The 25,918-nt window shown below is 51.4% G+C and overlaps 1 protein-coding gene across 1 annotated transcript in view; it reads right to left on the bottom strand.

Moving 5' to 3' along the window:
• Positions 1-5,511: 5,511 nt before the first annotated feature.
• Positions 5,512-25,918, bottom strand: part of COMMD7 (COMM domain containing 7) — a 59,969-nt gene continuing 39,562 nt past the window's right edge. Inside the window, exons 8-9 of the mRNA XM_037004646.2 lie at positions 25,143-25,253; positions 5,512-23,687 (exon numbers count right to left, since the gene is read on the bottom strand). Of these exons, the coding sequence (XP_036860541.1) occupies positions 23,607-23,687; positions 25,143-25,253 (192 nt within the window). The 3' untranslated portion in view covers positions 5,512-23,606. The remainder of the gene's footprint in view (positions 23,688-25,142; positions 25,254-25,918) is intronic.

The following is a 25,918-nucleotide window of genomic DNA, read 5'->3' as shown; positions in this document are numbered from 1 at the left end:
ACCAGCCAGAGCCTCCTTTGTTCAAAAGGAATCTTTCCTGGGCCTGTTTCAGGGCAATGGGAGCCAACGGCGACTTGTCTGGGTCTGGCCTCTTACACAGGGGCCATCCCCCAGATGAGGAGGCCCCCGGGGGCCCCACTGTGGGCCCCACCACCTCCGGCCCAGCAGCTTGCCCTGGCCCTGGTGTCTAAATATAGCTCAGCCTGGCTGAGCTTGAGGTCACACACACTCCCAACTGCCTGGGGTGGCCACGTGGAGGGTGGTGAGCAATGTCCACTAGTCTGGGCATCTGTCAAGCATTTCAGGAGCCAGGCACCATGCCGGGCACAGAGCCCCAGCTGTGAAGCAGGTGTGTCTCTGCTTTCTGGGGCTCACAGAACCCTTAGAGAGATGCCCAGCTATGATGCTAGGAACTCACTCCATGAAGGGGACACAGAAAGGGTCCCCTCTTGCAGACAGGAGGTAGCACCGGAATGGAGGCTTTAAGTGAAGCTTGAGTAGGGGAGGACTGATCAGGACTGAGGGAAGGGGCGGGGCCAAGGCTGAGAGGGGAGAGAGCAGGCAGAGCCTGGGCCAGGAACAGCCTTGCATGGGTAGGACTGTGGGGTGCACCGCCGTCAGGACACATGGCTCAGGAGCAGGGAAAGGCTGCTCCGGCATTGAGAGGCCGGGGTCAGCAGGCTGCAGAGCACAAGGGCCCCCGTTCCTCTCCTTTGGGTACTGCCATCCCTTGGGGATCTGCACAGGCTGAGACACTTGGCAAAGGGCCCTGGAGGGCACTCAGCAGGAGAGATCTGCTGGGATCCTTGATTCCAAAGATTTTTGGGGGCTAGGGTGGAAATGGAAGGGCACGAGGTGGGTGGGGAAGCTGCCAGGGGCAGGGGCCATGGGTCCCCCAGGGCAGCAGGTTAGAGGGAAAAGGAAAGAGAATAGACAGGGCTTGGAGGCTGGGAGGAAGGCAGGGCTTGGCCTGCCTCTCCAGGGTGATGCGGGGCTTTGGGCTACCTGTGCCCCCTCCCCAGGCCTCTGTCACTTAGGTGCTGACCAGGGTCCCACATGGGGTATGCACTTGCTAAAATACAGGGGAAACGTTTGTTGAGAGAAAGCCCAGCCCCAGCGTGCTGCCAGATGTCAGGGCCTGGGGGAAAAGGCTGTGTGCTCCTCCATCACTGACGGAGGGAGAGGGCCTGGGCATCAGCACAGCCTTCTGGGTAGAGGCTGTCCAGCCCTGATGGCCTTTGGACCCCACACTTACAGTCACAACAATAAATCTTCCCAACTGGGCCTAGGTTTTCCATCTGCAAAGCTCTTTGCCATCCAGCATCCTACACTAGCTTCAAATAGCCCTGGTGGTAGGCTAGGCAAGGAGGAGCAGCCGAGGCAGACGTAAGGAGACTGAACCCCAGATATGTGAGCTGATTTGGCCAGGCAGGAAGCAGGGAGGGCATGATGTCAAGTACCCAGTAAGCAGCGAGAACCCTCCGCACCTTGCTTGGGCTGCAGCTAGAAAGTGTTAAGAGCACAACTTGAACTTGTAGCCGAGCCCCTGGTCCAGGGGTGTCCTGTCCTTCTGAGACAGAAACCAGCAGAAGTTTAAGGCAGGGCCAGACTCTACTCCTTTCACCATTATGCTTCCTGAGATTAGAAGCCAGAGGGGCAGGGGGCCCAAGACAACCGAAATGCCCACAGGAATTATCCAGTCTGACTGCAACCACTTCTATCTTACAAATAGGGAAACTGAGGCTCTGGCCAGGCTCAGACCCAAAGAGTCTACTGTTTCCCAGATCCTGGAGCAGCTGTAACTGGGTGGGTTAGTCCCAGCGACCCCAGAGCTCCTTTGGGTCCAGCTGCCCAGCAACACTCTCATGTGGAATGTGGGAGAAAGAACTCTTGATACAAATGCAGGAGAGAGGGTCCTGGGCCAGCCCTGCAGCTAACGGCAGCCCCAGGGACTCACAGGTGACTGGGTTAAAGTGATCTGGATCAGGAGGGATGACGAGGGCCACACCGCAGCCAGCACCAGCCATCTGCAGAAATCTAAATAGAGCCATGACAATGGTGGTGCCCACTGGGCACTGTGAATCAGAGAATCACAGGGAGGCCCTCTGAAGAGTGCCCAGCATAGGACAAGGCTGCGAGACACACTTGCCATGATTTTTATTACCCTGGGTTTCTCTCTCCTTTTCCTCAGAATGACTGTGTGAGGGAGACTCTACTGTTGTCTCCATTTAGAGACTAAGAAATGGAGGCCCCAAGAGTTCTACCCAGCCATCATCCACTATCCACCCATTTTCCTCCCTCCCTCCCACCCGCTGTCCTGTAGGGCCCGGCAGACCCGGTGCTGGGTCCGTGATGTACGGGGGTGATCCCACTCCACTGGGGCTCCCAGTCTAGTCAGTTTCCACATCTGTGAAATGGACATGATGGTGTCCATCTCCTGGAGTTTTTGGAAGAGTAAGCTCACATGCCGGAGGCCAGCCAGATGGCAGCTGTATTAGTGATGGCGATGTCATTGATTACAAGTAACAACGAGGGGGGATTAGCCGCAAGCCAATCCCCGTCTGGGTCTGCAGCCCACTGTGCTGGCCTGGCTCCCACAGCCTCAGCTTTGTGTGTCCTACATGACCGGGTCAGTCTATCATCCACACGCCAGGTTCACTGCCACCTTGGGCTTTTGTTCAGGCTGTTCTGCTCACTTGGAAGGCCCTTCCCTTCCTCCCCAAATCTACTCCTCTCTCCAGGTACCCCTCATCACACACACACACACACACACAAACACACACACACACACACACACACACTTTCCAGCCTTCATTTCTCTCAGGCTCCCCAGGGAGTCAGCACTACCTCCCAGCACACATCTCAGCTCCTTGTGATTATAGGGCCTGGGCTCTGGAGCTGTATAGGCCTGAGTTCAAATCCTGACTCCCCCTCCCTCTGGGCCTCTGCTTCCTCACCTGCAGGGTGGGGTGATGACAGCCCCCACTGCAGAGTGTGTGCTCAGGTGTGGTGTGCTCCAGGCGCATGGGAGGCCCTTTGTAAGGAATAGGCCATTATTTTGGTGCTATTTCTTTGGTTCCCCCTGTGCTTCCACCTCCCAGCCTATCTTTTTTTGTCCCACACTGCCTGTACGGCAGGAAGCCTTAGGTAAAGGGGCTCCCAAGGGGGGCATGGCCTTTGCCAAACTGACACCTTCAGGATGGGTGGACTTTAAGATGGGGGAGAAATTTGGGGACTAAAGAGTTTCTCTCTTTTCCCTGAAATCATCCCAGGCTAGAGGTCACTCATCAGCAGGGTAAACTAAGATGCCTGGAAAGTTCTCTGTGGCCCAGGTTTTAAAGCCAACCCAATGGAGTGATCGGAAGCTTGGGAGGTAAGGATTATGCTAGGGAGAGATGGTCTGATGCAAAACTGTGACATACTGGATAGCTCAGTGCTGGTGATCTGCACAGAAACAGGTGGTCCGTGCCCTTGGGCAGCCAGGGGGCTTAGCTCAGGCTGCCGGGCGCCATTGTTAGTACCTATCACAAATTCAGCACCCACCCCTTCAGGAGTGCCAGGGGGCTAGCTAGGTACTAATCCTGGAGAAATCACTCGAGTGCACAATCAGGCCTGGCAGGGCTGTTTGTGGAAGCAAAACAATGGAAACAATTTAAATGTTCCTCACCAGGGGATTAGACAAAGAAATGATAGGCCAGCTCACATTAGGGAATACTGTGCAGCTGTTAAAAAGGAGTGGTTGTATCTGTACTAACACAGAGCCATGTCCATGACACGTTCAGCACAAAATAAGGCACCATGCAGAACATACAGAATGTTACCATTTATGTGAGAACCACACAGTTACTACGCACACATCTAAATACACTGTTACAGATACAGATGGAGACAGAGGAATAGAGATAGCTGTATGCACCTGACAGTAAAACGTTCAAAAGGATACCTGCCAGATCTTACTACATTGATGGACAGTGACTTCAGTGGGGTATGGGGGGGACTTGACAATATGGGTGAATATAGTAACCACATTGTTTTTCATGTGAAACCTTCATGAGAGTGTATATCAATGATACCTTAATTTAAATAATTTAAAAAAAAAGGATACCCGCCAGCTGACAATAATGTTGAGGGGGAATGGCACTCAGGGAGGGCCAGGGAATTAGTTGGGTTTTTATTTGCTAGTATTACCATGAGGCCATTTTCCTGAAATACGTGTGTGATGCTAAAATTTTTAAAAAGAAAAAAGCCTGGCCACGTGGCTGGGAACTCCAGGCAGGAGGCTGGCCTGTGGGGTGCCCTCCCAGACTGCGCTCGCACCTGACCGGACGGACACAGCGTTAGAGGAGGCAGCAGTCAACCTGTGCCCCCTGCACGTCCACCTTGGTGGCCAGTGAGGTCACAGTGGGAGAGGGGAGGCCATTGAGTGCCGGACCCTGAGCGGAGCACTCTTCCTGCTCTGTACCTTCATCCTTTTCATTTTGTTCGAGTGGTTTGGTATTGTTATTGTTGTTTTTGACACGCAGAAGTTGGGGGAGGTTTTTTGGCCAGATAATTAAAACAAAGGGTTAAAATAACCCCAACAATGCAAACGGATATACGGTGCAAAGCAAATCTGTTTCCCCACCTTTTCTTCCTGGCCAGGCAGTTCCTTCCTGGAGAACCCCTGCCTGCACATGTGAGCACGTGCTTGCAACCATTCGTGCTCCCTGATGGCAGCAGCCGCCTACCGCCCAAAGTGTTCTGCACCTTGCCTTTCCCACCACGGGCAGGCATTCTGGCGCTCCTTCCACAGCAGCCCGTGCCAGCTGGCTCATCCTTCTCGGGCCTGGATCTCCATGGCTTACACAATTCTTTCACATTCATGTAACCAGATCTAGAATTCTGGTCCTATGGTTTGCTGCCTTTCCTGTGTGCTGACTTCTCTCTCCACAACAGCCCTGGGAGGCACATGGTCACCATGTTACCGATAAGGAAACTAGGGTGACCACCCATCCCTGCTCACTGGGACTGTTTGGGTTTTAGCCCCTAGGGTCTCGCATCCTGGGAAAATCCTCACTCCCAGGCAGTCCAGGATGGTTGGTGCCCTAAAGGAAACTGAGGCTCAGAGGGGTAATGATGTTCTCAAGACCTTGTGTTTGCTCAGCACAGGCCTGGGACTGCAGCTGAAGTCTCCTGGCTGATGACGATAACAGAGGAAGACAGTGGGGCAGCCGCTGCTCAGCAAGCCTTTCCTCTGTGCCAGCACCTCAGCTGGTCCCGCCATGGCCCAGCAGCCAGACTGCAGGGCAGCACGAATACGGCCTGTGCCCAGCACACCTGAGTTCGAGCTCAGCTGCAGGGCACGTTGCACGTGGGACTGTGCTGCTCGGCTCCCTCGCAGCCTCAGGTCCTGAGCCCAGGCCAGACACTCCACAAGTGTTTGTAAGTAGGAAAAAATACATATACACGAATGAATGAAGTGCTAACATTTATTATCCTCATTTCATAAGTGGAACACCCGAGGCACAGAGAAGCTAAGTCACTGGCTCAGGGTTCTACAGCTCATAAGAAGCAGGTCAGGATTTGAATCCAAACAGGGGCTCCGGAGACCATGAAAATTCCCTCTTCTGGAATGTTCTTGTCCCCATTACCCATTTGTGGCCCTGCTTCTGACTCCTCAGACCAGTCCTCCAGTCAGCTCCCTTCTTGACTGCACTGCACCGCCCGGCTCCCCTTTCACGGGAGTCTTGCCCTCCCTGCTGTGCCCTCCTGTCCGGCTCAGGGACCCTGCCCTGCAGCCCCCTCTGTGCCCCCGGCTGGTTGCTCCTCCAGAGCCCAGGGTCTCCGGCCTTCCCCCACAGGCTTCGTTTCATTTGTTCATTCGTTTGTCCAGCTCTTCATTCCTTTGCTCAACAAACATTTACTGAAACTGAAATGAGCCAGCTCAGCCCCTGGTGCTGGAAATTCAAAGGTGAGTCCAGCCTGGGTCTTGCCCTCAGGGGACAAAGGAAACCAGACAAAGAAACGGCAGTCATAACCTGGTGAGACAGCAGCTCTGAGGCAGGGGGCCCAGGCAGGTGCAGAGGGTGTGGGAGTGGGGGTGCCCAGCCTGGGGGCTCTGGGAAAGCACCCTGAGGTTATGCCAGAGTCTGCAGAGATGAGGAAGAGTTAGCAAGACAGGGGGAATGGAGCAGTGTGTTGAGGTGGGGGCTGTCATACAGCGGACACGTCAGCCTGGAGGTAGGAGAGAGCATGGGGCACGCAGGAGGCGCAGGTTGTTCCTTACAGCTGGGCTCTGGGCTGTCTTCAGGTGGGGACAAGTGACCCTGGGAAACCCACTCCCCTCTCCCGTTTATCCAGCCAGCTCTGCCCTGAGCAGGGCTTCCAAGAATCTCAGGTCTAGGAATTGAACAGAAGAAAAAAAATCAGCGATGTGGACGTGCAGTCATGTATGTATGGGGGCTGCTTCTCCAGCAAACAAGTGGAAGCAGCCTCAGTGCCCAGCCTTGAGAGCTAGGAGCCCATCACTGGCTGGGGTCATTCGAACGGCTTCTAAGTCAGGCTTCCACAGACTAGTTAATGGCACTGGAAAATGCATCTGATACAATTTTAAGTAAAAAACCGCAAGATGTGAACTATTTTATTATTCTAACTTTGGAGATATATATATACATATAAGCATATATACATACATTCGGAGACACGTGGGAAGATGTAAGGAAGAAATGTACCAAATGCTTCACAGTGGTTATCTCTGGTGATGGGCTAACCTAAGGGTTGTATTTCCTTTTTAAAAATAATTTCCTGTGTTCTCTGATTGTGCAACAGTGGGCCAGTCTCACTTTTATTTTCAGACTGATCCTAGGAAACAAGCTGTGTGAGGCCATGACTTCCCTTTTCAGCCTCCTCCGGGCCATACCTCCCAGCCCACCAAAAACACTACAGTACAGAACGACCTGCTGCCCCGACACCCTCGTGTACCCAGCCTCTGCGCTTTTGCCTCTGCTCTTCCTCTGCCTGAGCGCCCTTCCCTTTCCCTCTCCACCTGGCGAAACTCCCCAGCCTCTCAGACCAGGGTCCTTCCCTGAGGACCTCACACGCACCAAGGGCCCACGCCTGTGGGAAATGGGCTTAGCCCCCCACCGCACCACTCACTGGCCCCCGAGTTGCTGGAAGGCACTGCCTTATCCCTAGCCTCCTCAGATGCTTTATATAGGGCCCAGAATTTATTTTTATTTATCTTCCCCCAATATCGTCTAAGCCTACAGAAAACAGTACAATGAATACCCATATACCATTCACTTAGGTCCCCTACCATTCGCTCTCTGTCTCTGTCTGCCTTGCTGGCCCAGTGCAGACATCTTGGCCACGGCTGGAAAGTTAGGAGGTGCTCAATGCCTGCTGGAATGAAGGAAAGATGGAACGAGGACACAGGAGCTCCTCTCTCTGTCCCCTTCCCCAGGGAAGAACCTTGCACAGCAAAGCATGGCTCTTTTCTAAAATGCAGATGGAGTTGAGCTATCTGCCTGCTTGGAGGCTAGCTGTCCACAGATGACAGACACCCAAGGCCCTGTCATCCCTTCCTACCTTATTGCCCACTGACCCCTGGAAGACAGCCTTGTCCCTGCACCCCCCACACACTGTGGCGCTTGGGCCTTAGGGTCTCTGCCCTCCTTGCTCAGCTGGCAAGGCCGCATGGCCTCCCCCTTCCATGTCCCTCGAAAAGTTACACACTCAGAGAAGCAAGCAGAGACCTTCACTGACCTTTCCTGGGCCCCATGGACTGAGGGCAATTGCTATAGGGTGACCAGTTTAGCACTGAATGTCCCACATGCCAAGAACCCCTTGGTCCCATGTAAACCCCAGTGACTGGTGACCTTAGCTTCTGCTGACAATTCCAGGGTGGTCGAAATGTATTCTCACCCCACTGCTGGGAAACACCACCTGTGAGCTGCTCAGGGGGAATCCACTTCCCTGAGCCCTGCCGAGGCCACAGAACAGGCCCAAGGAAATGTTTGCTAATGCAGACTGACTACCTGGAAGAATGAATGAATGAACAATAACCTCCTGTCCTTTGAATCTTTGCTCAAATGTCACCTGCTCCATGGACCATCTCTGGTGACCCCATCTCAGATAAAACTCCCTCCAGTACTCCTCCCTTTCCCCATCGTACACGTTTCTCTAGTGTTTATCACTAATGGACATTCTCTATATGTCACTATTCATTTCCTTTGGGGTCTGTCTCTCCCACTGGAGTGCCAGCTCCATTGGGGCAGCAGGTTTGTCTGTTTTCTTTGCTGCCATATTCCCAGTGCCTAGAATGGAGGTGCTCGGTAAGTATTAGTTGAACAAATAAATGAATGAAAGAATGAGTGAGCCACCATTTTCCTGCAGAAGGAGAATCCTTGAGGCCTTCCTCTCATGCCTTTGGTCTCTTGTTTAGTGTGTTCAGCAGCATTTGGCACCATGGTGTCAATGCACGGGTAGGGAGGTGTGCAAAGCAGCGTGCCTTTTCTGATGGTGTGATGGCGGGAGGGGTGGAGACCAGGATCAGGACCCAAAGAGCCATTATGCCAGTTGTATGTGAGGCTGAGGACCTGACATTTGGGGAAGGGGTCTCTGGAGCAGGACCCTGTGCACGCCACAGTCCTAAAGGCTAGGAGAGCAGTAACAGTGACCAACATATATTGAACACTTGCTATGTCCCAAGCACTGTTCTGAGCCCTTGACATGCATTTTCTCAGTTAATTCTCAAATTGCTGAAGTGCAGTTGTTGTCCCCATATTGCAGATGCAGAAACTGAGTCTGGGGAGGCCAACTTTCTCAGGGGACACAGTGGGAAAGTGGGGAGGCAGAGTGAGACTCTGGAGCCCAGTGCTAGAGAAGGAACAAGGCTCAAAGAGACGGAGTCACCTGCCTAAGGTCATGCAGCTGGTCAGAGGCAGGGCTGGGATTCACCCTGACCTCCACGGGACTCTGAAGGCAGCCGAGGTCCTACTCCACGGCCGCCCTGGAGCTGCTGCTGAGGGTGACTGAGAAGACAGGGCCACAGACAGGCGAGGATTACAAAGACCGGGGCTCTGCTGGTTGGGGTCCATGTTCAAGAGATGCAGAGCAGCTGTCCAGGACGGGGGCATAGAAAGGACCAGGGCTGGCTGGGGAGATGGGTGCAGACTTCTTGGTGGAGGTGTCCCTCTTCTCTCCTAATGGGTATGGAAGCCATAGGCAACTGTCTCCACACTTCACGTGAGCTGGCCGCCCATCAACTGGGCCTGGAGAGAAGCATGCCAAAAGGTTGGCATTCCTTCCCTAGATGTCAGGTCCTCAGTGTGGCGAGCGGTTCCCCTCCTAGGCCTCTTCACCTGGCCTCCCTGCATCCAGTCACCTGTCGGCACCAAAGCTTATCCCATGTTAGGAGCTATGCCGAGTGACTCAAGCACTCTAACTTAACTCTTATACCCACTGTCACAGACAGGAAATCACATTCAGACAGCGAGTAAGTGCCCAAGTCACCAGCGGAGGGGATATTCCAACCCTGACTCTGGTTTCAAGACATGTGGCCCTGGCTCACTTGGCTCCTGCCCTGCCAGCCTGTGCATTTGAGCAGACAACACATTTGACTCCTTGCTGGGTTCCCACAGCCCAGCGGAGAGCTCAGCACATAGTAGGCACACACAACATATCCTTGTTATTTGAAATCTAGGCACAATGACTTCTGCCTTTGGATGCTCCCCTCCAGAGCTGGGGAACAACCCAACCCCTCATCAGGACAGAATTCAAACCTTCTCCAAGTTGTCCCTTCTTGTAGGGTGGAGAAGTGGCAAGAACCCTGGTTTTCAACCAGGCAAACCTGGAAATGAACCCCAGCTGCACCCTCAGCTGTTTGCAAATGGCAAGTGACTGCACCTCCCTAAGCCTCAGTTTCCCCCTCTGTCACATGGGGCCAATAACAGTCACTGTGAGGAGACTACATGAGCCAGCACCGGGCATACAGTAGGTGCTCAAGAAGGCGGTTTCTTTCATCAAGGGTCACAACAACCTCCAGGGCTCTGCCAGGGTCTGTCCCTCATCCTCCTCGCTCCTTTTAAATCATGAATGTTTTAAATTACAATCTGTCTGGAACATACAGAACAGTACAGAAATGAGCTGACCCTGGTTGGAGCCAGCATGGGCATGACTGCAGTCTAACAGGGCCTCCACTTCCAGCGTGTTTTCCTTGGCCAGGGTCTGCACCAGCTGCTTACACGCACGGGCTCCTTCCTTCCATCCTCACAACTTCCTCTGGGGTGGGTCCTTCTGCTACCTCACCTTGCAGGGCCCAAGGGTCCGAGAGGTGAGGTGGCTTCCCTGAGACCCTCTGCCAGTGAGTGGTGAAATAGGATTCAGGTTTACGTAGAGGTACATTTATTGACGTGGAAAGATGTTTACAATATATTATTAAGGAAATGCATAAAGTGTAAATATTAATTTTTATAATATATTATTAAGGGCAACAGTATAATTTGGGAGAATATCACTATTACATTTTCACATGGATTAAGTAAGTATTATGGACCTTACAATTTTTTCCCCTTTTTCTTTTGCTTATCTCTACTTCCTAATTTTTTATAGCAGTTTTACAGAGATATAATTCACACATCACACAATTCATTCATTTGGTGTTCAATGCAATGGTTTTTACTGTATTCACAGAGTTGTGTAACCATCACTACTATTTTCTAATATTATCATCATCCCCCCAAAAAATTCTACCCATTACCAATCACTCCCCATTTCCCCAAACCCCTGCTCCCAGCCCTGAATAATCACTTCTGCTCTTTACAGATGGGCCTCTTCTGGGCATTTCATGTAAATGGGTTCATATAATATGTGGTATTTGTGTCTGGATTCTTTCACTTAGCATGCCCTCAGGGTTCATCTGTGCTTTAGCATGGATCAGTACTTCATTCCTTTTTATGGCCAAATAATATTCCGTACTATATTTACCAGTTCATCAGTTGAAAGACATCCAGGTTATTTCTACTTTTTGGCTATTATGAATAATGCTGCTATTAACATTTTCATAAACTTTTTGTGGACATGTGTTTTCAATTCTCTTGGGTAGAGTGGAATTGCTGGGTCACAGAATAACTCTATATTTATCCTTTTTAGGAATTGCCAGGCTGTTTTCCAAAATGACTGCATCATTTTATATTCCCACCAGCAGTATATGAGGGTTACAATTTCTCCACATCCTCGCCAACATTTGTTATTATCTGTTTTTTTAATTAGAACCATCCTGAGGGGCATGTGGTTTTGATTTGCACGTCCCTGATGGCTAATGATGTTGAGTATCTTTCATATGCTGTTGGCTGTTTGTGTATCTTCTTTGGAGAAATGTCTGTTTCAATCCTTTGCGCATTTTTTAAATTGGGTTATTTGTGTCTTTATTATTAAGTTCTTGGAAGTAGGATTTGAACCCAGGTCCTGCTCTACTTTCAACCAATAGATCCTGCACACTCAGGCATGCACCCCTGCCTCCAAGGAGGTCTAGAAGCACTCTGGAGTCCTGCCCACCCTCTGGGCAGATGAGGGCCAGGATAGCCACTGCAGAAGCAAGCCTGCAGGGTCCTGGCCCACAACAGGTGCCCAGTGTCTATGCTACCAGTGTCTGTGGACAGGCAAACAGCTTGATCTCTAGGAACTCATGAGCCAAAGGGGAAGAAAAAACACCCGGTATAAAAAGTCCACAGCCCAGAAGAACGAAACGGCTGGGGCCCTGCTCCAGAAGGTGGAGATAAAGCCCTGAGCAGCCGGGAGGCTTCTGGAGTCCTTGGTGGCAGTGACCTATCAGTCTGTTGTTATGCTACTGGCTACTGGCCCATGTGAAACTGGAAAAGGGAGGCCTGGGGAGATTAGCTGGGGAAGGGACAGTAGTGGGGTCTGTAGGAGCCTGTCAGAGGATCGCAGACACATGGGGGATGTGGCCCTGCAGCTGTACTGCTGCCCTGGCCCCAGAAACCCATTGTTTTGTCATTACAAGCACCTGAATCTTGAATACCCAACTCTGGAGTCCAGCTGCCTGGGTTCAAATCCCAGCCTCACCATCTCACTGTGTGACTATGGGCAAGTTACTTTCCCTCTCTGAGCTTTGGTTCCTCTCTGAGCCTCTCCCATAGAATGGAGATAGCAAGGGTAAGGATGAAATGAGACCATAACACAGTCTCCTGGTGGGGCCAGGCTGCTGGCAGGGAAGCTGAGGACAGCAGGGCCCACCCATGGGGTGACATGGAAGCTGCAGAGTCTCCCAAGAACTCTGGAGGCCAGCCATTTGCAGAAAGCTTCACCCTTAGACAGGAGCTAAGTGTACGGCTGTGGAGTTGGGTGGCTGCACCAGCGCAGCCCCCGAGGCGAAGGCAGGCTGGGCAGTGGTTGCACGCACAGCCCCCCCTAAGGCAGCCTGGGTTCCAGTCCTGGCACTGCCTCTTAGCGGCTGTGAGCCGCGGGGAAGGACTCTCCCTTCTGTGCCTTGGTTTACCTTTGGAAAGTGAAGATGGTGCTTACTCCACAGGGGGGCTGTGATGACTCAGTGGGTTGATATGGGAAAAATACGGATTAAAAACTTAATTTTCAAATAAAGTCTAGAGTATCCTTTGAATCCTTTAAACTTATTTGGCCCCCATATTCCCTCAGAGCCCTCCAGCTGTCATATGTGGAGCAGGGGGAGGATTTTTACTCTTTTGGCATTTCCCAAAGTGGATTCCATAACCCTCTGAACTCTCAGATGCTCCAGTACAATTGAGAAGGATGCCGTCGCCAGGTGGGCTGGCTGCTGCTAGGACTCCACAGACGCACACGGAAGGCTCGGACACTTGCTGCAGGGCAGAAACCCAGGGGAGGTTTAAGTTGGTGTTTCCCAAATTTATTTGACCACGAATGCCCTTTTCTGCCCAATATCAATCCCACATCCTCCTAGAAAAGCACTGATGGTCAAGGTCATTTCTAGCTCATCATTTCTGCCTCACAGAATAGACAGAAGGTTTCCTAAAAATCACCACGTCTGAGGTGGAGAAGTCCCCACCAGTTCTCAAGCACTGGCACTCTCATCCCCAGGAAAGCCTGGCGCCCCTGCCCTGTGCTCTCCATCCTGCTCACGGGTCAGAGGGGACCAGAGCTAGCGGGAAGGCCCCCTCAGGGATGCCCTGCAAGGACCAGCCCAGCGACCTTTCCACCTGCTTCAGCTGCCGCTGGCTCCCACAGACCAGGCGGAACACCCAGAAGGTCGTCAGGACAGAAGGCAGTGTCTTTCAAGGGCCATCTAGAAAAAAGAGCTGCCAGATAGAAGCTGGTGGGGGTTAAGCCAGCCCAGCCTCAGGCAAGGAAGGTATGTTGAAGGACCAGGAGTCTCCTGGTACTGCAGAGGAGGCCTTGTGAACACCGGCCCCTTAAGGAGGGACAGCGCCACTTGGGACAGCGCCACTAGCGATCATCTTCCCCATCTCCCTGCAAATGTTTCAGCAATTCCAACATTTGGCAAGCCAAGTACATCTCCCAGACGGACGCGCGGATACAGGACAAGTGCCAAAGTTCATCTCTAGGCCTTGTGAAGTTTGGAAAAATGAGATTAATCAGCTAATGAATGGATGAAAGTGACATTTACTGAGCACCTACTACATATGGTGTATTGGGTAAGAAACTCTATCTTTATGACAAGATCTCAAGTCTGATAATAATCCCCTTTTACAGATGGGAACACAGGCTCACTGCAGGGAGTTAACATGCCCAGGGATGCAGCAGAGCTGGGATGCAAAGCCAAGCCTGGTTTTGCCTCCCCAGTCCCCGCACTCCCCACTCCTGTGTTCTGCTGTCACCTGGCTGGAACCACCGACGAACGCTCCGAGACAGGTTCCAGACCCAATCCCCAGGCCCCCTTCTCGATACCAGTCTGGGAGCCCAGGGCCGGGGTATGAAGAGGAGACTTGGATGGGAGACCAGTGGAGCCTGGACCCTAATGTTCTGGCCCACTTTGTAGATGAAGAACCTGGCATTTGGGTCTGTGGGCTGGTGTCCTGGAGAATCTGGTTGTTTTAGCCCCCAGGAATCCGATTGTCTTCAGGGGGTGGGGTGAGGAAGAGAAATGAGTTTTCCGAATCTGTTGAGCTGAAGGCCTGCCTACCAGCCTCAGGTGACCCTGCTGCCTGCTGCCAGGGGGTGGGGGTGGTGTGGGGGGCGGGGGGCTCTCCCTGGGATCCTGGCCTCCAGCCAGCCTTGCAGGGTCCCAGCACTCAACCTGGGGGTGGGGCTTGGGGGGTGGGCCTATCACACTACCTTTGGAAAACCCCTTTCCTTCTCCTGACTCCCCAGAATTCCTGCACTGGTGGCACGGCTGCAGACTGAGAAGGGGTGGAGACAGGGGAAGGGCTCCACTCACCCCTCTCCTGGGGGGGGTTCCCGCCTGCTTTGTCTGCGCAGCTGCAAGGAAGGAGGACTCCACCTTGAGCTCCTGGCCCCCTGACAAACACACCTGGCAGCCCCCTTCCTCCTGCCCATGATGGGAAGTGGCCACCCAAGGGGGGTGAGAGCAATGTCCCGAGCACCGAGCACTGAGCACTGCTCTGCTCCGGAGGCGTCTCCCGCCCCTCTCACTTACCCTCGAGCCTCTGAGAGGTGGGCTTCCTTTTCTCCATCCTGGATGGGGAGCCCAGGGCCATGCAGGTGGGCAGTGGTGGGCATCACCCAAGTCTGGCTGGCTCCGGAGTCAGGGTCCTTTCTCCCAGCACACTGCAGTGCTCAGGGTGTGGGCTCTGGAGCAAGACTGCTGTCCCGGCTCCTTACCCTCCCCTCTGGGTTACCTGGGGCTGGCTACTCAGCCTCTCCGTGCCTCAGTTTCCTATCACCACAGTGCTGTGAGAGAGTCCCTGGGACCAAATCCGGTGTTAGCTGTGTGTGGCCTTGGGTGAGTGACTTAACCTGTCTGTGCCTCAGTTTACTCTGATTTAAAGCAGAGAGCTTGATATACACACAGCAAGGGTTGGTATGAGGATTAAGAGATAATGATGCATCTAGGACTTTCTGGCAGGTGGTGCCTGGCAGATCTACAGGGCCCCATGACTGTCTGCTGGTGGTGTGGACAAGATGCTGCCTTCAGAGTGGCTCTGGACAGATGCACAAGAAACAGGTCTCAGAGGGGAGGGAAAGTGGGTGGCGAGGATCCTAGCATGTCCTTATGTTGTTTTATACCTTCAGAATTTTGCATTATATGTGTGTAGTATTACTGTTACTGAAGCTGATTATACAACTATTGTGCGAGGGGCTCCCTTGCCCTGACGCACGGCCTCGTGCTGACCAGAGACCCCCATCCCATGGGTGTGCCCACTCCGGGTTTGGCCCACTGCCTGTGGCCACACCCAGGCCTTGTGCAGGCCCTGCCTTTTAGTGCCCTCCGTGTCTCCCAGCGAGACCTAGCCAAGCCTCAAGGGCCACGAGGTCTCTCCTCCCAAGCACAGGCCTGTGGTTTACCACGTGACATCAGCTGAGATCATCATACCACCCCCACAGAGTAACTCTAAGGATGGAAATGAGGTATTAATTCATGGGAAGTGCTAGATACAGTTCCCGTCCCAGGGTCTCCCTCCTCTTTCCTGTCCTTTGAAAGGGCAAAATGATTTTGAAGGAAAGCTGCCTACTTCTCGCAGTTCATCTCCACGCAATGAGCCTCCTCCAACCCGCAGGTGGACCTCAGACTTCGCAAACCAGTCCCTGCCTCCAGGCCCTTGCACTTGCTACTCCCCACTCCCGATGGTCCCTGCCCAGTGGGCTCTTTGCTATCACTCAGTTTCTCTCGTGTCACCTCCTCAGAGAGGCCCTCCCAGACTATCTTTGCCCGTTTATTTTCTTCATGATACTGTTATCCCAAACTGCATTTTAAAAATAATCTTCGTTAGGGAATAATTTTAGTCACAGAAAAGTTGCAAAGATGGAACAGAGGGTGTCTGTATACCCTTCACCCAGTTTTCCTGACCCTTAGGCAAGGAAAGGTTCGGCTAAGTAAGCCCAGTACCTAACTCTGGTACATTTGTCAAAACTAAGAAATTAACACCAGTACACTGCCATTAACGAAACTGCAGATTTTACTCAGATGAAATCGGACTTTTCTTTTATTTATTTCCTTATTGTCAGCTGCCTCTCTCACTGGAAGGAAAACTCTGAAAAGCAGAGAGGTCACTGCACTTACCAGCTCCCTCCTACCTGGCAACAGCATTGACTGGTGAAAGGAGGGGAAATGATGGCAGAAGCAGCCAATGATTACTGAGGACTCCTCTGCCAGACACTGTTCTGAGTGTGTTAAACATTGTAAATCATTTAATCCTCACAAGAACCCATGGGATAGCTACTAATTGTGGGGAAACTGAGGCCCGGCACAGTTTGGTGGCTAGCCGAGGCCACACAGATGGTCAGAACCAGAGCGGATGGGCTCTCGCACTCCCATCAGGTACCAGAATAAATGCCAGTCCTTCCACACCCTTAATCCGCCTTAGAGCAGGGGGTCAACAGCCTTCTGTGCTCAGGACGCTGAGGCCCCAGGGCAGCTGATTTGCCTGAAGACACAGGATGGGTCAGAGCACAGGGCTGGGGTGAAACCTGAGCCTCCTGCCTCTAGCTGTGCCCTGGTGGGCCAGGAAGGGCGTGGGGTGCTGTTCCCAGGGCCACCAGCCCCGCCCTGCTTCAGGAAAACACAAGGAGAGGGTGGCTGGTTCAGCCACAGCCTGTGAGCTCATTCTTGCGCCCCTGGCTCCCCAGCACCCTGCAGACACAGAGAGGGTCTGAGACCCCACTGCCTCCCCTTGCCCTGCTGGGCGGCGCCGAGTTGGAGCAGGGGTCCTGTCCATCCCTAGGATGCAGCCCTCTCGGGGGAGCTCACCAGGCTCTGGGACAGGGAGGGAGAGGAAGAAATGGTCGTCCCTTTCCTGATGGCGGGTGGGAGCAACATGGGAGATTATTACAGTCTTTCTCAATACCCTGGGACCAGCTGGAGAGATGTCCCGGCACCTCCCAAAGGGAAAAGCTGTTCTCAAGCAGTCGGACAGGACTGAGGCTGGCTGCCCCTGTCCAGCCAGGGTTCCGCCCAGTGCCAGCTTGGCGCAGACTCGAGGCCCTAATAATGTTTGCTGGATGCCTTGAATACAAGCGTCAGTGCCCAGAACCTCCTTGAGATTTCAGCCAGGCGTGCCTGCCCCATCCCCCATTCTGGGGAGCAGAATAAGTATGGGGGGTGGTGACAGGGGACACCATGAGGTGGTGGCAGCCTCTGCGAGAGAGGCAGGCTGCTCAGCCCAGAGCTGGGGGGTAGGGGTGCCTTGTGTGCGGCTAATTAAACAGTGACTGTGATGAATCGGGGAGAGGCTGCTGCTTGCTAATTAAAGGTGCGGGCGCCTTGCCTGGCAAGGAGGGAAGGCAGGGCAGCTCTGGAACCATGTCAAGGGGCCAGGCCAGCAGGGACAGCGCCCGGGAAGAGCCCCCCACTGCACCGGCTCTGTGCGTCCCTTCCATCCTCAGGGCCTCCCAGCAGGCCGGCGGCCCTCTCCCCACTTCCCTATCTCTCCTACCCACCTTTCCGCAGCCTGAGGCCTTGGACTTCCCCTCCCCACCAACCAAATTGCTTTCCTGATAAGGGTCCAGGTCTGGGGAGGAGGAGCCTGCTGTGTCCACTGTCCGGGCTGGTTTGGGGCATGTTGTAAGCCTCTGAGGTGCCTCCTTTCACCCCATTCCCAAGCCCCCAAAGTTGGGCAAAGGAGTCCAACCAAGGTGAAGGTTGGCTGTTGGGAAGGAGGCCCCAGTATGACTTTGATATTCATAGATTCTGAGCCTCATGGGCTTCAGGCATCCTCCAGTGTCCCAGTTGTGACTATACCTGATGTCAGCCGGGGTCTTGCTTTGCCCCAGATGTCCTGGTGTGTGTGAAAGACAGAGACTGAGAGCTGGCACTCCTCTCTGTTCCAGTACTCCAGTCCCGAATGAATGATCTCTGACCCTTGAAGATTCCTATGCAGTGGACAAGGAGACCCCAAAGCTGCCTGTCCCTTTGGAGCCAGGCTCCAAAGGCCAGATTGGTGGGTGCAAGGCCCAAACCCGATGTCAGCCTACTGTGTGACCTGGGCAAGGAAGCTAATTGCTCTGTGCCTCAGTTTCCCCACCTACAAAGCTGGGATGGCAATGCTGCCTACTTGAAGAGTCACCAATGGGGTCAGGAGAAATAATTCTGGTGAGGTACTTGGCACAGTGTCTGGTCCATAGGACAGCCCCAGGAAATATCAGCCATGGTTATTTGAAAAGTCAGGAGACTTGGGTGTGTGTGGCCTGACCCCTGCCTCTCCTCCATGTGACCTCCTCCCAGACGCCGTGGCTGCAGCCCTGCGCTGAGGACAATCATGCCAACACAGGGAGGGGCATGTCACCCTTCACACAAAGGCTCCCACATCCTTCACATGAGGGCTCCCATACCCTCTCTAACCCCGAGGACCTTTTGGGGAGGTAGAACAGCAAAGAAAAAAAACAAAGTGGATGCTCAGAGAGGTTAAGTGACCTGCCAAAGCCACACAGCTAAGTAAAGGGCAGACAGTCCTGGGCCCCTTGACTGGGGGAGATGAGGGAATCGGGGTCCCCATGGTGATATCTGTTGAGTTTTACTGGGTGCCAAGTCTTAAACCAGCCGCCATGGAGAATCTGAGACTCACTCTGCCTTTTAAGAGGAGCAAGTCTGTAATGGGAGAAAACGTATACGCAAATAACAAGAACGCAATGCGATGTGGAGGCATCTGGACAGGTGCATGGGTGCTCCAGCACTGAGCCTGGGAGCTGAGAGATGCTTTGTCCTGGAGCTTGATGTGCAAAACAAAGGTTCTGCTTCTATGTGGAGGGTAAAATGGGTATTGAGGGAGCTTGGTGGGAGGCTGATAGCACCCCTCTGGTGTTCCCAGGAGAATCTTTCACAAGGGGAGCCAGTCCCATACTCTGCTCTGGGAAGTGCCTGGTGGTTCCTGACACCTATGGTGCCTGCTTCTGTGGTTCTGGGGTCTGTCACTTGAGATATGCGAGGGTTCCACATACTGTGGTTTTCAGAAACTACGCTGTCCAGGACCCCCAGCAAGAATCCATCCATGTCCAGAATGGGCTGTTATGGGCCGCTTCCAGGCGGCCAGGCATTCCCTGGGATGGGGGCTTCCTATTGCCAGGCAATGCAGTGGCAGGGAAAGAAGGACGCAGGGCCCTAAGAGGCCAGAGACAGTGCAGACCTTTCCAGGCTGAGGAACTCAAGGCTGTTGGCCCTGACGCTGGGATGCCCGGGCCTTTGGCAGCCAACCCAAAGCACGCAGGGATGAGTGCAAGGTCACTGGCCTTGGGGGCAAGATCTACATCCTCCCTCCTCAGATCAGGGCTCAGCCACGGGAACGGAGCGAGGGCCTGGGCAGGTCCAGCCAATGCAAGCAAAGCTAGCAGCTCCTGGAAAACACACCCTGATTCCGAGCTTCCCGGGGGCCCAGTGCCCTTGCTGGGCCAAATGCTGGTCTGGGGCGCCCTCTGGTGGCCATTCTGGGCAGTGGAGAAGCGGCTGCAGGTTCAAGGGTGGGTGGTCAGAGTTGGAGGACTTGAGAGAGGATCAGCACTGCGCAGACGGCAAAACCAAGGCCAGAACAGACCCGGACCTCCCTCTGCATCAGAGGCTTCTCTTGGTGGTTAAATCTTCCCCACCAGGGGAGGGAAGGCTGAGTGTCCAGGAGGCTCACTCCCCAGTGACTGCAGACAGCTGGATGGCAGGCCGATGAGCAGCTGCGTGATGGGGTGAAGGGCAGGACTTCCCTTCCTTGCCCTCGGACTCCTCACCTCTAAGACCTGGGGCGCCATGCTGGCAAGAGGCAAGGGGACTGGGGTCCCTCTTGGACACTGTGCTAGCAGTGAGGCTGTAACAAGCCAACCTTTTACAAAATCCTAAAATGAAACATCACGCTTGGTGGTGAAAGAGTGGGTGCTCTCCCCCTGAGAACAGGAACAAGACGAGGGTGCCCACATGGCCACTTCCATTCAACATTGTGCTGGAGGCTCCATCCAGGGCACTTCTTTTCTCAGGCAAGAGAAAAAAAGTCATCTAGATTGCAAAGACAGATGTGGAACTATCTCTATTTGCAGATGATATGATCTTGGACAGAGAAGACCCTGAAGAATCCACCAAACACCAAAATATTTAAATAAATGAGTTCAGCAAGGTTGTTGGATACAAGATGAATATACAAAAGGGAACTGCATCTCTATGTACTTGTAATGAACACTTCAAAAGCGTAATTAAGAAAATAATTCTATTTACACTAGCATCAAAAGGAATAAAATAATTAGGAATAAAATTAGCAAAAGAAGTGTAAGACTTATACCCTAAAACTAAAAAATACTGTTGAAATAAATGTTTTAAAGACCTAACTAAACAGAAATAAAAATCTCACATTCCTGGATCTGAAGACCTAATATTAAGATGACAAGACTTTCCAAATTGATTTTCAGATTCAACACCATTCCCATCAAAATTGCAACTTACTTCTTTGCAGAAATTGAAAAGCTGATCTTAAAATTCATATAGATCAAATGACCATAAATAACCAAAACAGTATTTAAAAAGAAGAGCAATGTTGGAGGGCCCACTGTTCCAATGTCAAAAGCTACAGTAATTAAAACAGTAGTATTGGCATAAGGATAGACATAGATTAATGGAATAGTATTGAGAGTCCAAAAATGAATCCTCACATTTACAGTCAATTGATTTCCAACAAGAGCGCCAAAGCAATTCAATGGGAAAAGGACAGTCTTTTCAGCAAATGGTGCTAGATAACTGGTTCTTACATGCAAAAGAAGGAAGCTGGGCACCTTTCTCATATCTTACACAAAAATTAACTAAAAATGGATCTTAGACCCAATGTAAGAGTTAAAACTATAAAACTCTTAGAAGAAAACATAGGCATAAAATCTTTATGACCTAGGATCAGGCGGTAAAATGACACATCAAATAGGGCACCAAAATCACAGCAACAAGGTAAAAATAAATTGGACATCATAAAAATCAAGAACTTCTGTGCTACAAAGGACACCATTAAGAACGTTAGATGACAATCCATAGAACGGGAGGAAATATTTGCAAATCATATATCTGATAAAAAATTGTAACCAGAATACATAAAGAACTCCTACAACTCAATAATAAAAGACAACCCAATTTAAAAATGGACAAAATATCTGAATAAACAAAGAAGACATATAAAAAGAGCTCTTAAGTTCATGAAAAGATGCTGAACATCATTAACCATCAGGGAAATGCAAATGAAAACCACAAGATGTTACTTCACACCCACTAGGTTTACTATAATCAAAAAGATGATAAGTTATGACACGGATATGGAGAAATCAGAACCCTCACATACTACTGGGTGGAATGTAAAATGATGCAGCCACTTTTGGAAAACAGTCTGGCAGTTCCTCAAAAGTTAAACATGATATGATTACCATAATATGATCCAGCAATACCATACCTAGGAGGTATATGTCCAAGAGAAATGAAAACATCCATTCACACAGAAACTTTCATGAATGTTCACTCAAGCATTATTCATAGTTGCCAAAAGGCAGAAACAACTCAAATGCACATAAACTGATGAATGGATAAATATACAGTGGTATATCCATACAATGAAATATTATTCAGCAATAAAAAGGAATTAAGTACTGATACAGGCTATGACATGGATAAACCTTGAAAACTTTATGTTAAGTGAAAGAAGTCAGTCACAAAAGATCACACATTGTATGATTTCATTTATATGAAATGTCCAGAATAGGCAAATCTATAGAAACAGGAAGCAGATTATCTTTTACAGCAGTGGTTGCCCAAAGCTAGGGGGAGGGAATTGGGGAGTAATGGGTATGGGGTTCTTCCTGGGATGATGAAATGTTCTCATACTGATGGTTGTACAAATCTGAATATACTGCAACCATTGAATTGTATGTTTAAATGGGTAAATTATATGGCATGCGAACCACATCTCAATAAGACCGTTATTTACAAAAAAAAAAAGCATCTTTTGGACCCATGATTTCTTTCCACTTCTAGAAATTTCTTCTAGGAATCAGTGAAGTACACAAGGACAAACATAAATATTTCCATCACAGAATCACAGAACTGTTTGTAACAGCAAAAGTGTGAGCATAATGTAAGTGTCCATCAGTAGGGGAATGGGTCAGTATGTTCAACCTTATGACGAAACAGTGGAGTCCTTAAAGAAGATTGAAAATGAAAGCCACATTTACTAACATGGACAAGTCCAAGACAGACTGTCAAGTCAAAAAAATAATCAAGTTAAAATATAAACCTGAAGATTAAAAGGAGGGTAAAAGACAGATTTTTTTTCTAAAGAAGAAAAAATTATAGTACTAGAGATGCACACTGGTGATAACAAGCAAGAAAGTGGTTATCTTGAAATCAGGCTAACAGTAACTTTTGGGGGGAAGGAAGGGAGATGGGGCATGCTGAGGGCTTGTGGGAAGCTGGTAGCGTTCTTCACCTGGGAGGTTATTCCTAGGGTGTTTGCCTTAGAATAATATGTTAAGATGAACAATTACTTTATATGGTCTTTCTGTATGTGCCAAATGTTTTAATTAAAAAGTTAAAAAAAACAAAATATGCTCACTCCAATTTAAAAGCAAGTGTCATAGGATTCCTTTCTTGTAAAAACAATCTATGTCTAATAAAAATACCTGAAGATTGGGACTTGGGGTGCTCTTAATATATTTTTCTGAATTTTCCCACATTTTCCTGCAATGAACAAGAAGTACCTTTACAATCAGGAAAACAATAAAGCCATTTGTTGTGTTTCAGGCGTTCCCTTGCCTCTGACACTGTGTGAGCAGAAATGTAGACCGTGGTGATGCCTGAGCAGCTGGAGACAGTGCAGGGGCAGGTCAGGAGAAGACCAGCATTCACTGACTGCCTGGACCCTCAGGGCCTAGCCAAGACCCTAAGGCCTAGCTCTCCCAGGAGCTTCCCAGAGACGTGGCCTTTTGGGCTGCTGGCGGCAGCCACTGCACAGCCACCCCGCAGCTTTGTACCCCAAAGCCCCTGGGAACTCACCTCCGGCCTGGGGCACCTGATGAGGGTCGTTTGCTCCCATCTGTACAAGTCTCCTATTGTGGGTGAGAAGGAGAAGCCCTAGGCAGGGGCAGGTGGGGGCTGGGGACAGATGTTACTACCAGCAAAACCCCCATAGTAACAGCTAAAGGAGCCCTCACGACTCATGGCACCCTTGCTAGGTAGTTAAGTGGTTCGTTTTGTTGAGTCATCCCAATAATCTGAAGCTATGGGGGAGTCCGACGCATGGGATCATCCTCCATATACTACAGAAGGGCAAACTGAGCCCATCTAAGAAGCCTAAGTGACTGGGCCCAGGCGCTGGGAAGCGGAGGTGCTTGGAGCACCCTCTGAGGTTGGACTCGGACCCCCTGCATGCACAGCCTCAGTGACTCCTTTCAGGACCCAGGAGAGTGGCTGTACTTGTTTTGCAGCTGACGACCCTGAGGCTGAGAGACGAAAATCACTTGTCCACGTTCCACAGCAACTAAGTGGCAGGGCCAGGTGCACAGCCGGACACTCTCAGCTCCTCAGCCAGGCGGCCTCTCCCACCTTTGTGGGCTGGCTCCTAGCAGTGTCAACAGAATGACTGTATTAGAACTTCAGGAGCGTGTGTGCCAGTGGCCAAAGTGCTCTCATATATACATTCATTTGCTCCTCTCTTCAGACCTGTACATCTTCAGTCTGACTGTGTTTCCCCTCATTCTAAAGCTTGGAGCCTGGAGGCCCGGAGAGCTGAGTGACAGGCTGAGAGGGCGTGGGGGCCTCCATTTGGCAGCTGCTGTCCCTGCCCTGTGCCCTGTGGTGTGGAAGCTCTCAGCGGCAGCACAGCCAGCTCCTGTTCCCATTGCAGGGGAGGCAGGACAGCAGCTCCCCAGAGGATCGGGGCTCCTCCCGGCTCAACCTCCCAGCTACAGCGTATTCCTTCCCAGCAGGAGGAAGGGCAGCTCCAGGGACAGCAGCCAGGGCCTCAGGGAATCCATAACCCTCTTCTGCCTCCTCAGGTAGCCCAGCCCAAGATCATCCCGTGCCCCCCCCCATCAGTCAGTTGCGGAGCTCACACTTGGGACAGAGGGACAGGCCACTGCTAACAAGAAGGGTTGCTTCCTCCTGAGCACCCACTGCCTGCCAGGCACTGACAGGTAATCCAGCCTCACGAAACCTTTCAATACATCATATCAGCCTCATTTTACAGAAGAGTCAGTGAAGGCTCAGAGAGGTTGACTTGTTCAAAATCACACAGCTAGGCAGTCTCAGAGGTTCCTTGTGGCAGTGTCAATCAAGGAGGGGCAGAGGAAAGGATTATGCAGGACCCTTCAGGGGGAGGAAAGGAACCCAGTGTGGGGGAGAAGTCGGGAAAAGGGAGGGCACGCATCATGAGCTCTGACTCTCTCGGGATGTGACTTATCCAACAATCCATGCGTTCTCTGTTCATTTACACATTTGTGGACCCTCTCCATACACCAGTATCTTTGCTGGGTATGGAGGACTTTGGTAAACCAGGCTCACCTTGGCTCTCACAGAGCTCATGGCCTAGCAGGACAGAATGGAAGGGAAACAGAGGCAGGCGAGCAGGCGAGGCAGAACCCTTGGTCTGCTGGTATTTACTGAGGGTCTGTGGTGGCCAGGCCCCCTGCTGAGCCCTGGGGGCACCAAGTGAATGAGAAGCAAGGCTCCTACCCTCCTGGAGCATCTATTCCAGCGCTGTCCAGCCCTGAAACTCCGGAAGCCCTGCCTGCATGAGCCCTGAGCCCTGAATATAAAGGAAAATTTCTTGGGAAGCATTAGGGGATGCAACAGATAATCGGGGCTTTCCATGAGTCACACACGGGCCTGGTGCAAGGCTGCTGAGCAGGGACCTAGAAAGAGTGGGGAAACCCAATTAGGACTAAATCAGAGCCCTGGGGAGGCCAGACCTGTTCAAAGGGATCTGGAGTCATCCAGTCTGGACAAGTGAAGACCAGACATTTAGGCTGTAGCCAGATTTCTGGGAATCTCCCAGTCGGGAACAGAGGCCACTTGCCTGAGTCCATCCAGGCCCCAGACACCTTTGCTCCTCTGACAGCAATGCTGGCTCAGACGTGGGACGATGGCATTCACTTCTAGCTACTCCAGTTACGGTCCACTTTACAGCCTAGGAAATGAGAAAGAGAGCAGTGAAAGGACTTGCCCAAGATCACACTGTCAACCTGTAGCACAGGTGAAATGTGAACTGGACACTGTCGACCCTTCCACCAGCTCACACACCAGGATGCCACCCGGGATGGGCAAACCCAGAGCCAAGCTGGTGATGCCAGTCAGCACTGCAATGGGGGTGCAGCACGTGTTGTGGACACGAAGGGAAACTCCTTTCCTAAGCCTCCCCAGGCGTGGTGAGTTTTATTTTTTGTTTTTCTGCTTTTCTAGATGCTCAGCCTTTGCCATCCCCCCAAGATGTTAAACTGAGGGGTCCCTCTCAGTGTGAGTAAGACAGGATACCCCACAACCACTCCATCCCAGCAGCCAAAAATAGAAACATTTGTTTTTTTAAGTGGAATTTTAAAGACTGTCAAATTCCTTGCTGGGAAAGAGAATCAAAATAGGGGAAGGAAAAAAGAGAGTGGCTAAATAAATTAATAGTATATTGTATAATCATTAAATAACTTTAAAAGAAAATGTCCCACATACAAGTAATGTAGGGGAGGAAGCCAGCTACAGAATAGGATCAGAATTAACCTACACACTTAGGCACGTCTGTGTGATCCATATAGAAAAGCAGGACTGGGGAGAAATACAAGCAGGGCGACGGCAGTTAGCTCT

This window comes from Manis javanica, chromosome 5 (genome assembly GCF_040802235.1).
Source record: "Manis javanica isolate MJ-LG chromosome 5, MJ_LKY, whole genome shotgun sequence".
NCBI classification, from domain to species: Eukaryota; Metazoa; Chordata; class Mammalia; order Pholidota; family Manidae; genus Manis; species Manis javanica.
This window is presented reverse-complemented; position numbering and strand designations above follow the sequence as displayed.